The sequence below is a fragment of the Aquarana catesbeiana genome, linkage group LG01 (genome assembly GCF_042186555.1).
Source record: "Aquarana catesbeiana isolate 2022-GZ linkage group LG01, ASM4218655v1, whole genome shotgun sequence".
In the NCBI taxonomy this organism is placed as follows: Eukaryota; Metazoa; Chordata; class Amphibia; order Anura; family Ranidae; genus Aquarana; species Aquarana catesbeiana.
Window position 1 is genome coordinate 628,759,529 of NC_133324.1, and position 14,498 is coordinate 628,774,026.

The 14,498-nt window shown below is 41.1% G+C and overlaps 1 protein-coding gene across 2 annotated transcripts in view; it reads right to left on the reverse strand.

The window, feature by feature from the left end:
- The window catches only part of LOC141109020 (N-acylethanolamine-hydrolyzing acid amidase-like), a 37,953-nt gene that overhangs the window by 13,003 nt on the left and 10,452 nt on the right, over positions 1 to 14,498 (reverse strand). For both annotated transcript variants that reach the window (XM_073600980.1, XM_073600978.1), the window contains exons 3-7: positions 12,180 to 12,306; positions 9,719 to 9,809; positions 6,661 to 6,737; positions 6,339 to 6,511; positions 708 to 770 (exon numbers count right to left, since the gene is read on the reverse strand). In XM_073600980.1, coding sequence (XP_073457081.1) covers positions 708 to 770; positions 6,339 to 6,511; positions 6,661 to 6,737; positions 9,719 to 9,809; positions 12,180 to 12,306 — 531 coding nt within the window. The remainder of the gene's footprint in view (positions 1 to 707; positions 771 to 6,338; positions 6,512 to 6,660; positions 6,738 to 9,718; positions 9,810 to 12,179; positions 12,307 to 14,498) is intronic.

Here is a 14,498-nt window from a genome sequence, read left to right on the forward strand (position 1 = left end):
CACATTCTTAACTACCCTCAATTGGGTAAACAAGTTCTCATTTGAAAAATGCTATTTACAGTAAACAAATACTCAATAAATATTTAAGGACCATTTTCATGTAATAATTTGATATTCTAAGCAGAGATTGATGTTTTTTTTTTTTTTTTTAATCTCATGCTTTCCAGGGTAGATATCTGGGGTCCTATTGTGCACAATTTTAAAGCGTGACATGTTAGGTATCTATTTTCTCGGCAAAACATCATCTTTTATATTTTACCAAAAAATTGGGTTATATAGGGTTATATATCAGCAAATGTGGGAAATTGTTAACACTCAAAAATGTTTTTAAAATTTGGAACTGATAGTTGATCATTTCCCCTTTGTGCTGAGAATAGACAAGCGGGTTTTCACCGCAACTGTTAACTGAACTGGAAACGAGAACCAGTGTGGCGTGTGTAAGTTAACCATAGGAAAGTTAAAGATTAGACCACAAATCTTCTGAATATCTCTATACTTCAGTCATTACCAACTTGGTGTTCATTGATTGTACTATGAATGGCTGCCCCTCTTTTATTAATGCATTCAGATAGATATGGCCATAGCTGAATTTACCATTAGACAGAGTAAGCCTGAACCTACAGGCAACAGAGAAAAAGAGGCTGCCTTTTCCCTTTTATCAGAATATTGATTAATCTGACTGATTATTTTGAGGCTCTGACTCATACCGTCGGTCATCATATGGTGGTGGGGTGGTCCAGTGGTCATAGTTTGTTTCTACGTGGAACCATCTGTAATGAGAGATAAAGCATAGATTTAAAATATCAGATATGTTTTTACAGCTAAATCACATTTGCTAATTTGCACCACAAAAGTTCTAGTCTTTCATTAACACCATTTAACATGTATCATAGGTATTCAGCAGTGACATAATGCATTACCTTACTACACTCATAAATAAAATCATGTTGTATGCATTTCAGTGATACCAGGACCCACACCCATTCATGGTCCCATGGCCTACAGTGTGACTGTGCTGAATTATATTAGTGGCATTTGGTTTAAAAAACACTGGGATTGATTTACTAAAGGCAAATGGACTGTTCACTTTGCAAAGGAAGTTGCACAGTGCAAGGGAATTATTCCTATAGCTTGGTGAATGTGGTAAAATTTCACTTTGCAAAGACTATCCAATTCTTTGCAAGGAACACAAAATAACAGCATTTTTTGTGTGCACATGATTGTAAGATAAGCATCAGCATAACATCACCTCATTCACTAAGCTCTAGGGAAAAATCCCTTGCAAACTGCAAACTCCCTTGAACAGCCTATTTGCCTTTAGTAAATAAGCCCCATAGGGTTACTTAACCTCCCTGACGGTAATCCCGAGTGTGGCTCGGGGTGAATTTTTATTACCAAAAGCGGTAACCCCAAGCCACACTCGGGATTGCATCGCAGTATCCTGGGAAAGTTACTTACCTTGTCCCCAGGATCCTGCGATATCCTCCGCGGGCCGTGTACTCTGCTTGATTCATCACTGTGCCGGGCCCCATTCCCTGCGAGCATCACGACACATGGGGGCGGAGCCCGGCTGCAAATTCAAAAAGTGCAAAAACGTAACACATACAGTACACTGTAATCTTACAGATTACATTACTGTATCAAATCATTTCACATCCCTTTTGTCCCCAGTGCTTTGTCCAATGCCCTGCATGAACTTTTATATTATATATACTGTTCTTTCTGCCTGGAAACTTGAGATTGTCCATGCCAACCAAAAAGTTTCCGTTTACGTCAACAGCGGTTTTAGACCAGCTAGAAAACAGCGATAGTAAATTAGAATAACTTACAGAATTGAGCGATAGTGAATTGTGGGGAAATTTGTCATCAAACACTGAAAGTAATGACAGCGACAATTCTGCAACTGAGCAAACTTCAGTGTTTTTGATTTGATTACACTATTGAATAAATATTATTATTATATTATTATTTGTTATAATTATTTATATTTATTTATAACATTAAAATTTATGATTTGTGTTTCAAACTTTATCATACCCGGGATGTCTACTAGACTCTTGTTTGGACAGATTTAAGTGAGTTATTCCTAAGAATTACAGGCCTACAATATAAAACGCCAAATTTTCCATGCGAAACATTGTACCGCTTTGAGACGCAAAAATCTGACACAATCATACCGCCAGGGAGGTTAAATCAGTGTTAAACCTAAAACCAAAAATGCAATATATTGCAGATTGCCAATCCTTAGATGTGGTGGCAACATCCATTTTCTTTTTTAATGCTTTCCCTCTCTATTTTCAGCTGGTGTTCTGACCAGTAACATACCTCCTGTATTAGAGTGCCCCCAGTCTGGATGAAGGAGCACAGAGGGCACAGCAGACAGCAGCATTGCCAGTCTGGGGGGGAGGGGAGTGTTAGAATCACTAGCAGATTTAAAGAGTATATAAACCCAACATTTCATATTCCTGATATGCGCCTGCTGCACCATGTACTTGTATGAAAAATATCCTGTTCTCTTTATATTGCTTCCTTTGTGTGAAATGCCTGGTGTTCCTCTGCTTGCCTATTAAAAACTGACCACACTAAGCAGGAGAATGCACTGTGGTCAGTTCTCTAGCTGTGCTGGGAACTTAGCCTGCTCTCCTTCAATGAGCAGACCTGTTCTGACATCCCCCCCCCCCACAGCCTTTCACTGGGAAGATCAGTGTGCTGTTGTTAGACATGTGCACTGCCGAAAAATGTGTTAGTTTTCGTTTCATTGGCTTTTTTTCGTCTTTCGGGTCATTCGTTATGATCAAAAGTCGAAAATTTGTAAATTTGTAAATTCGAAAATCCAAAACTCCGAAAATTTTAGATAATAACTAACTAAACAATAATAACTAACTATTAAATTATAGGTATTGGAATTTCCCTTTAGATTTAGCTGTTAGTGAATGTAACGAATATAAATTTATCTGAAGTTACGAATTATCCGAAAATAATGAATGTCACATCTAAACAAATGGAACGGAACAAATTAATAATAATAATAAAAAGATTGTATTATTATTGTTATTTATTATTAATTAAGTTCCATTCATTTAGAGATGATATTCGTTATTTCAGAAAATTTGTAACTTTGGATAAATTTGTATACGTTACGTTCACTAACAGCCAAATTTGAAAGGAAATTCCATTACCTATAATTGAATACTTAGTAATAGTTAAGTTATTATTTCAGATTTTTGAATTTTTCAAATTTCCAAATTTTTGAATTTTCAAATTTTCAGATTTTTGAATCTCAAATTTCCGAATTTTCGGATTTTCGAAAATCCCCCCCTGCACAGCCTTTCACTGGGAAGATCGGTGTGCTGTTGCTTCACCTCCCCCAGCTCTTATGCAGCTGAGAACAGAGAATGTAATCACTTATAAAAGAAGGGAAAAAAGTATTTATAATGTTTTTTATATCTGTACACAAATGTTTTATCTTTCATTTCTATTTTAACCACTTCAGCCCCAGAAGGATTTGCCCCCTTAATAACCAGGCCATTTTTTGGGATACTGCACTGCGTTGCTTTAACTGTCAATTGTGCGGTCATGCGGCTCTGTACCCAAACAAAATTGACGTCCTTTTTTACCCACAAATAGAGCTTTCTTTTGGTGGTATTTGATCAAAAAAAATGTTCTGTTCAGAGACCCTCAGGTCCACTTGGGTCCAGGGAATAAAGGGAACTAAAGGTGTCTATGATTCATGTTTCTCATGCTGTAAGATATGTTCTGTAATCCTCCATAAAAGCAAAGCTATTGCTGCAAACAAGAAGCTTCCAGCACATGATTTCAATACTCAGCTAACAGTAAGCACCCCTGTCAGCAGTTAATGGTTTGCCTCATCTCTGTAAACTGATACATCTGGAAGACAGCTTGTTCTTTTGTAAAACAACAGACTTATTGACTGGAACACCAGATGAAAATAGAAGAAAGCCTAAAAAAGAAAACTAATACAGCCATCACATCTAAGAATTCACAAGCTGCAATATAATAAATGTTTGCTTCTAGGTTCAATACTTCTTTAAAGGCTTATAGGTTTCAATAAGTGCAACCAACACTGATTGACAAGTTTATTTTAGTATTCCTTCCATATATAACTAGCTGGACACTATAGGAGCAGGGTGTCTGCTGAGAAATCTCCCTACCCTCTTCCATAACCTAATTAAAGCTAGGTGTTTACTAGCCTTTCTAAGTGCTGAACTTAAAGTGTCACTAAACCCAGTAATATGAAAATAGTTTCATCCTTCTTTTACATTAAAATACTGCCACTATATACCTTTTTGGCTGATCTGTATACCATGGTCATATGATAAACTGCAGGGTCTGCTGAGTGCTGAGTGTTCAGGTAGGAGGAGATTTCCGCTACAGCCTGTGTCATTGTGCCTGTTATGGGAGATGGATCATCCATGAATCAAGATGTGACATTCGTCTGTATACACCCCCAAATGTGTGATGTCAATATCATGTGACCTGGCTAGCTCAGCTCAACAAGGAAATGTTCTCTTCAGCAATAGAGACCAAACTGAGCATGTGCAGGGGGTCTACGCTGACTGTGTCTTATCTGGCCTTGCCAAGAGTGACCCTGCAGGAGGGGGAGGATCTGTGCATACAGGATCAAACAGCCTTTTTACACATTGCAGAGGATTAACCCCTTAAGTTCCACAGTGAGTATAACAAGCATGCTATTTTGCATATACAGACTGATTTTACTGTTGTGGGTTTTTAGTAACACTTTAATACTTATTATACAATAAGATGCCCTAATGCAGGGGTCTTCAAACTATGGCCCTCCAGTTGTTCAGGAGCTTCAATTCCCATCATGCCTAGTCATGTCTGTGAATGTCAGAGTTTTACAATGCCTAATGGAATGTGTAGTTCTGCAACAGCTGGAGGGCCGTAGTTTGAGGATCCCTGCCCTAATGGTTACAAAATGACTAGTAATGCACGGAAAAGTGGTTGTAAACCCAGATAACTAAAATTAAACTGAACATTTTAGCTAATTCAGCTAAGCAGCACAACTCATTTGTGCAGGGATACGAGCAGCCAGTCATCTGTAATCCTCCCCGCTTTGCTACTGGAAAAAAAAAAAAAATCAGACACATGCAAAAAATGTGTCACCACGCCCCCTCTCCTTTGATTGACAGACATGAGTGAAGGGTGCACGCCTCCTGCTGCCCCAGCCTGAGTGGAAGTGTGTTTAATTTTAAGTGGTTGTAAACCTCATAGTTCCCAAATACACGCACCATTTTATAGTTTGTTCTGTAAAAATCCAAAGAGCTGTATTTTTACCGCTGTATTTTCATCTCCAAGCCTATGACAGCTCTCTGAAAATGTCCAGTCCGAGGGTGGCAGAGTCAGGATATCACTGGTCCTACCTCCCAGCTGTACAATCCACCTCCCATCAGGGAGTGATGTGTGTGCAGTATGTGATCTGATACTTCCGGGTCTGGGGTGCATGCGCACGCCACCAGCAACCCACTCCTGCTGTGATCACACACAGCGGGAGCCCAGCGGCGGGTACCGCGGACTTGATGTCTGCCGGCACCCGATTACACGGGACACAGGCAGAATGACAATCTGCCTATGTAAACAAGGCAGATTGCCATTCTATCAGAAGGGAAGGCATTGATCCTGTGTTTCTGCTAAGCAGGAACACAGATCTTTGCCTTCCCTTAGTTAAAGCACCTCCCCCACAATGAGTTAGCACATCCCAGGCACACAGTTAACCCTTTAATCACCCTTGATGTTAACAGCTTCCCAGCCAGTGTCATTAGTGACAGTGCATATTTTTTAGCACTGGTCACTGGATTAGTGTCATTGGCCCCCAAAAAGTGTCAAAAGTGTCAGTTTGTTTCCCGACTGCCTGCCGCTATATCGCAGTCCGGCTATAAGTCGCTGATCGCTGCCATTACTAGTAAAAAAATAAAAACTATTCCATAGTTTGTAGACGCGATAGCTTTTACGCAAACCAATCAATATACCCTTATTGGGATTTTTTTTACCAAAAATATGTAGCAGAATATATATTGGCCTAAATCGATGAAGAAATTAGATGTTTTTTACATTTTTCTTTTGGGTATGTTTTATAGCAGAAAATAAAATTAAAAAAATGTTTTTTCAAAATTGCTTATAGCGCAAAAAGTTTAATCCGCAGAGGTGATTGAATATCACCAAAAGAAAGCTCTATTTGTGGGGAAAAAAGGGACAACAGTAACGCATTTCCGTATTGCAAAAAAGGGCCTGGTCAGGAAGGGGGCAATACTTACCAGGGTCAAGTTGGTGAGTAATGAATTGTAATAAGCTTCACTTACTCTCCTCTTTGGGGATCCAAAGGCCAGAGGTCTGCAGGTCCACCCCTATTTCTGGTGATGACCAATCCTTCTCTTGACTGAGTGCCACCCATGATGTAATACGTATCAGCGATAATTGGAGTCTTTGAAAGCTGCAGTGCAGCATTCTCAAAATCTCTGGCATTATGCAATACCTGATGGAAAGAAAGATACAGCAGACATAAATTATTCTTCTTTTACTTCTGCAACCCTTACAGTTTCAACACTGGATTGATAAAGCACCAAAGAATCTTATTTGAAAATGCGTTATAATCATTCTGGACAGCTTGGCTCGTATACTTACATCTCTTACTAGCCAGCTGACAGGTGAGCTTCTCTTGAAAAAAGCAGCGATGGCATTCTCCCACCACTTTCCTTTTGCTGTGTAATAGTGAAATGTAAAAGTTACAATCGTTCTTTAAAAATATTATGGTTATTTTGTGTGATGTGATGGGGTGGGGTGGGGTGGGGTGGGGTGGGGACAAGCCTGACTAGCCTCTACTTTGTTCACCTCAGGTTTCATGATTTTAAGCCAAGTTAGGACCAAAGGGACAAAAATATATATAAAAGGAGTGTTAAAAAATATATATAAAAGGAAAGCAAATGTTGCGTGCCATCAAGATTCAGGCCCTTTACGAAGATTCATTTTCTTGTTTCTGATCGCTATTTCTTTCACTGACACCAATGATGGGACACTATTCCTCCCACTGACATCAATGATGGGGCACTATTCCTCCCACTGACACCAATGATGGGGCACTATTCCTCCCACTGACACCAATGATGGGGCACTATTCCTTCCACTGACACCAATGATGGGGCACTATTCCTCCCACTGACACCAATGATGGGGCACTATTCCTCCCACTGACACCAATGATGGGGCACTATTCCTTCACATTGATACCAATGATGGGTACTATTCCTCCCACTGATACCAATGACGGGGCATTATTCCTCCCACTGATACCAATGACGGGGCACTATTCCTCCCACTGATACCAATGACGGGGCACTATTCCTCCCACTGATACCAATGACGGGGCACTATTCCTCCCACTGATACCAATGACGGGGCACTATTCCTCCCACTGATACCAATGACGGGGCACTATTCCTCCCACTGATACCAATGACGGGGCACTATTCCTCCCACTGATACCAATGACGGGGCACTATTCCTCCCACTGAAACCAATGACGGGGCACTATTCCTCCCACTGATACCAATGACGGGGCACTATTCCTCCCACTGATACCAGTGATGGGGCACTATTCCTCCCACTGACACCAATGGGAGGACACTATTCTTTTCATTTAAACCAATGATGGCACACTAGTCCTCTCACCGACACCAATGATGGGGCACCATTCCTCCCACTGATATCGGTGACAGGGCATTGTCCCCCCTCTGACACCAATCGTGGGGGAATATTACTCCCACTGACACCAATGTTGGGGCACTATTCCTACCATTGATACAATCAATGGAGCACTATTCCTTCCACTGACACCAATGATGGGGCACTATTCCTCTTACTGACACCAATGATGGGGTACTATTCCTTCCACTAACACCAATGTTGGGGCACTATTCCTACCATTGATACAATCAATGGAGCACTATTCCTTTCACTGACACCAATGATGGGGCACTATTCCTCTTACTGACATCAATGATGGGGCACTATTCCTTTCACTGACACCAATGATGGGGCACTATTCCTCCCACTGACACCAATGATGGGGCACTATTCCTTCCACTGACACCAATGATGGGGCACTATTCCTCCCACTGTCACCAATGATAGGGCACTATTCCTCCCACTGATAACATTAACGGTGCACCATTCATCCTCCTAATACTAATGATGGGGCATTGTTTGCTCCCACTGATGCCAGGACGTTTTTTTTCTCCCTGTGGCCACAGTCCAGGCCCCTGAAGTTTGAAAGGCAGTAAACTGGCCCTTTGTTTAGAAAGTCTGGAGACCCCTACACAAGACCAGTAGTGGTCAGTTTTCTTGATGCAGGGAGCCTCAAATGCAACATCAGTACTACCAGGGCCATACATAACATTTGTGCTTTGTACAGACCCCCTAAAATTACTTGTGCCACAGCTGATGTTTCTCTTAAGCAAGATACATTATAAAAGATCAGAGGAAAAAAAAAACCCAGAGTTTAACAAATTAAACAATTTAACTAATAGGACCAAGAATATTTACTCTTCACTGGCTTGAGTAAGCACCTAGATGGGAAAAATACAGACCATTTTCATCAGGGGCCCTGAGAGCCACATAAAAAGTGCCAAAGGGCCCCAGGTACAGCACTGGGTGGTGAATGTGGTGAAGTTCCGCTGACTTCCATCATCCAATCACGTGCAAGCAAAAATGCTATTTTTTCTTTCCTTACATAAGATTGGGTATTTGTTGCAAAGTGAAATTTCACCACATTCACGAAGTTCTGGGGCAAATTACTTTGCAAAAGTGCAACATCCCTTACAGAGTGAACAGTCTACTTGCTTTTAATAAATCAACCCTATCAGGTTTTTACAAAACTAGATAAGATTTATTAACATGTTTTACTCCTTATATATACACTATATTACCAAAAGTATTGGGATTAGTCCGTAGGGTTCAATATTGAGTTGGCCCACCCTTTGCAGCTATAACAGCTTCAACTTTTCTGGGAAGGCTGTCCACAAGGTTTAGGAGTGTGTCTATGGGAATGTTTGACCATTTTTCCAGAAGCACATTTGTGAGGTCAGGCACTGATGTGGACAAGAAGGCCTGGCTAGCAGGCTCGCAGTCGCAATTCATCCCAAAGGTGTTCTATCCAGTTGAGGTCAGGACTTTGTGCAGGCCAGTCAAGTTCCTCCACCCCAAACTCACTCATCTGTTTCTTTATGGACTTTGCTTTGTGCACTGGTGCACAGTAATATTGGAGCAGGAAGGGACCATCCCTAAACTGTACCCACAAAGTTGGGACATGAAATTGTCCAAAATGTCTTGGTATGCTGACACCTTAAGAGTTCCCTTCACTGGAACTAATGGGCCAAGCCCAACTTCTGAAACACAACCCCACACCATAATCCCCCCTCCACCAAATGATTTGGACCAGTGCACAAAGCAAGGTCCATAAAGACATGGATGAGCTAGTTTGACAGCCTTCCCAGAAGAGTTGAAGCTGGTATAACTGCAAAGGGTGGGCCAGCTCAATATTGAACCCTACGGACTAAGACTGGGATGCCATTAAGATTCATGTGCGTGATGTGTATAGGCAGGCTTCCCAATACTTTTGGTAGTATATTGTCCATATATAGCTTTCTGTATGGATGTACATAGCAATAATAGGATTTTTGTTTACCTCTTGCATCCCCTGATACAGTAAACTTGTAGGGGCTTTGACCAGTCCATAATCCGACATAACCTAGGAAGGTAGTTCCTGTATAAGCAATCTGGAGGACAAATTATAGGTGTATTTTAGAGACACTTTAGTGTTGTGTTGTTATTGTTAATGCTATGTGCTCAGTATCGTATTATTATGGAGAGGTAGACAAACCCACTGTAGAGCTTTTCAGAGCAATTTAAAAGTTACTAGATAATTCTAGGAAACTTGTCCTTCCCACAAACAATAGCAAAGGCTCAAAACATTTGGTCCTGGCTGTCATTTTTTTTTTTTTTTATTGTCATCAGGTTCTACCAATCCTCATAAGAATAATAGATGACTGTTTGACATACCGGTAAGTTATGAATGACATATCTTCTGGCTGGAAGTCTTATTTTTGTTTGGTAGCCACATACAAAACCAAATTCCTAAGTTTACTGATTAACCTCTGTTATCAGTGCTAGTGTTGTCTCAGCAGCAAAAATTTGCATGGTTGTTATTATGGATATTTTCCCTAATCTAGCACTTGTGGTGCATCTCGTCTAGCTTTCTTCAGAAAATCACATTGAATAATGAATTCTGCTCCAAGAATTTAAACCAAGTAAAATATTTACCACACACCATTTTAAAAGGTGTATTGTTTTCTAAATTACAACATAAGTAAATAAAAAAAACATTTTAGAATCCATATGCATGTAGTTTCAAAATTACTCTGTAAATCTCTCACTTAATCACTTGCTGACTCAGCAGGTAATCTGCAGGTACTGTGAACTCGATGTCCTGCAGAACTCGCCGATCATCGGTAAAGAACACAGAACAGTGATCTACCTTAGTAAACAAGGCCGATCGCTGTTCTAACAGGGGTGAAGGGATGGATGCACGTAATATTTATAGACAGTTTAACCACTTGCCGCACAATAACGTACATGTAGAAAATTGTGTTTGAGTGATTATACCAGGGCCATGGCTACAGCTGTCTGCCATAATCCTGGCATTAACATTTTTAGCCGGCAACTCCCTAACTTGTAAAAGTGACTCAAGCAGCTGATTAGTCGCTGGATCACTTTTACAAGCAGCTGGAGGGGTTGTCCTAACCTCCCGCCACCGCTGGTGCCTCTCTGGGTTATCCTGGGTGATCGGGGAGCCCAGCACTAATGCCGGCAGTTCCGCCAGCTAATCATAGAGCTGATTGGGGACATCTCCAATCATCTCTATGGTCTATGAGACCGGAAGCGACAAGCATTTCGTCACTTCTGGTTAGGGAAAATGTAAACAGAGCTATTTTTTTTTTGTCTGGAAACTATGAGATCAATGTTTTTTTTATCCCATGCTTTCAAGGGTAGAGGAGAGATTTGGGGTCTGTATAGAGGTCTCCATAAAGAGGTCCTGTCATGCTTTATTGCTATCACAAGGGCTGTTTACATTTCTTGTGACAACAAGCAGCTGGAGGGGTCGTCCTAACCTCCTGCCACCGCTGCTGCCTCTCTGGGCTATCCTGGGTGACCGGGGAGCCCAGCACTAATGCAGGCAGTTCTGCCAGCTGATCATAGAGCTGATTGGGAACATCTCCAATCATCTCTATGGTCTAGGAGACCAGAAGCAACGAGCATTTCGTCACTTTTGTCTGGAAACCATGAGATCAATGTTTTTTTTTATCCCATGCTTTCAAGAGTAAAGGAAAAAATTGGGGTCTGTATAGATGTCTCCATAAAGAGGACCTGTCATGCTTTATTGCTATCACAAGGAGTGTTTACATTTCTTGTGACAGCAATAAAAGTGATAACAATTTTTTTTCAAAGGGACAGTGTAAAAATATTTTTTTTAATTAAATAAATATTCATTACATTTTTTTTAAAGCGCCCCTGTCCCCCTATGCTTGCGCTAGGCGATCGCATATTTAAGTCACGCACGCATATGTAAACAGTGTTTGCACCACACACGTGAGGTATTGCTGCAAATGTTATCGTGAGAGCAATAATTCTAGCACTAGACCTCCTATGTAACTCTTAACTGGTAACCTGTAAAAATTGTAAAAATTGTCACCTATGGAGATTTTTAAGTATTGTAGTTTGTCCTGATTCCACAAGCACAAGCAATTTTAAAGCATGACATGTTAGGTATCTATTTACTTGACGTAACATCATCCTTTATATTTAACCAAAAATTGGGTTATATATTGTGTGTTTTTGCATTAAAATTCACTAAAGGGTGACATAAAATTTGCAACGATCGCCATTTTATTTTCTAGGTCCTCTGCTAAAAATATATAATAAATAATGTTTCGGGGTTCTAAGTAATTTTCTAGCAAAAAATACAGATTTTTACTTGTAAACAAAGTGTCAGAAAAGGCCCAGTCTTCAAGTGGTTAAGGGGTTTCTATTTACATACAGTATTACAGAAATAAAGAATCTACTTTTTTTGAACACAAATTATACTCTACCGTTTCATTCTGAATAAAATCCAAATCCACGGTGAGGTTTCTGAGTATTTCAGGAAAAGCATAGTCCAAGTTTCTCCCATGATAAATATTTCCTTTTGTGTCTTGAGCAATTATACTAGTGCAATACCTATATTTCAGAATACAAAATTACAAACATGATATTAGTCGTATTCTATGAAATACTTCTATAATTCTTTTCTATGAAGTACTTCTATACAGAAGTATTAAAGAAGAACTCTGCTGTATATGTGTATATGCACCTAAATGGACCACACAGCAATATAATCACAGAAAAATAACAGTGCTGTAAAAATATGCAAACAACAGGCATGCTTTCAGCCATTAGACCTGAAAAAGCACAAACAAATGTAGCAGGCATGTTGTAATGCAATTTCTCCTTTTGGCCACAAGATGGAGACAGAGAGATGCTGACTGGTCCTTTCAGAAAAGGGAGAGAGAGAGAGAGAGAGAGAGAGAGAGAGAGAGAACACTGGGAAAAAGGGGAGCTTCAGGAAATGCTGAGGGGACAGAAGAGAGGGAAGTACTGAGGTAAAAGAGAGAGAGAGAGTGCTGACAGGAGACAGAGGAGAAGAGATTGCTCAACAGAGAGGGAGATACCAAGGCTCAAAAAGTCCTTTGCTGGGACACAGTGACACTTAACAGTGAGGAGAGGAGGAGTGTGTGAGGGGAAGGAACTGAGGTGCCAGAGTGAGGAGAGAGACACTTGCTGACACCAGGGACTGTGTGCTCCAACAGAGGAGGAGGGATATCCTGAAGCCTGGAAAAAAAGAGTCTGTGAGGAGAATAAGGAGAGCGGTCTGAGAAGAGAGGGAGAGAGTGTGGTGAGGTGACAGATGTGAGGAAAACCGCTGAGACTGAGAGAGAGCGACTCTGGCAGCATCAGAGGGGAAGAAAGCCAAGCTTTTCCAGAGACTGCCAGGAGAGTGTTGCCTGGAGATGGAGGAGTAAGGACGCCTAAAGGGGAGCCAGGAGCAGAGACAGCCACGTGGTCCACTACTATTTAGTCCAGGGATCCTACTCAGCAGCCCAGCACCACTCCTTTCAGGGATCGAGATACCCATCCAGGCATCGGATTGGCCGCTGCCTGTTCACCTTGCGAGTTTCGCTACCAGTCATCTCGATCGGCCTTTAGCAAGAGATCCAGTGCCTTACAACATTGCTAGGAGCATCAGGAGCCTGAACCAGCACCTGGGACTATTGTTGTGTCATCGCACAGAGGACTGGTTAGTGGGTGTAAACCCAACATCCTTCTTGACACCATACTGACACTGCATGCAGACACCAATTTCCCTTTTTAGTGTCACGGGATGCTTGTTTGGAGCTGCCATCTCTAGTAGTTTGCCCTTTTAAATCTTTACCTATCAGAACATTCTAGAGGATTACTGCTCCATGCAAGCTTGTTTAAACCTTCTCTTAAAACAAGGGCCCCACCGTTTGCTAGCAGAAGGCACTAGTATTCTTCACCTCAGGACCTGCAACATTACAGAACTGTGCTTACTGTACTTGTGTAACCCTTTTCTTTTTGTTGTGTGTTTGCCTCTCAAAGGTGTTTGCAGCCCAGAAGGAGCTGAGAAGTTGACAAGTCTTCTCTCCTCCCTCTCAGCGACTGTGTTAAGGGCATATAGATTACTATTTAGTAGGAAGTGGATGGAAAGCGCGTGATCAGACGCTTACATCAAGAAATGTATGGTTTATTTATGTAAAAGAATACAGACATATAGTCATATAGATATAAAATCATACAAATACTACATAATATTATAAAAAAAAAAAAAAAAAAAAAGGAAAAACAGGTAACAAAATAAGTACTAGGAAGTTAAAATTGGGGTGTGCCCATGTTGAGGCAGGTATTTAAGGAATGCTGACGCGTTTCGAGGAAAACCTCTTCATCAGAGCCAGGAGAACTGGAGCACAGTCTGTATGGGCCGGTAGGCTGACATGTGTACATGGGGAGAGGTGGTGTGGCTAGTAGGAGGATGTGTCCTGTGATGGACAATTGATTATTCCAAGTTCCATACCCAGGTGTTCTATGGATGAAATTAGAATGTAAATAGATTGTATTTTATTTTTGCGGTCCTGTTAGGCTGTCAGATGTGCCTGTCTCAGGAGAAGTGTGTAGACACAGCTGTAAACTGTAGAGATCCTTTAGAGTGGAGAGCCGTGTGATCCTGGCAGCAGAAGGGGGGGGGAGGAGGAGGGAGGAGGTGTCCTTGAGGCAGCTGATGGCTGGATAGAAAGCGTCTTGCTGCCTGGATAGAAAGCGTCTTGCTGCCTCCTCCTTCCCCTTGCTAAATATTG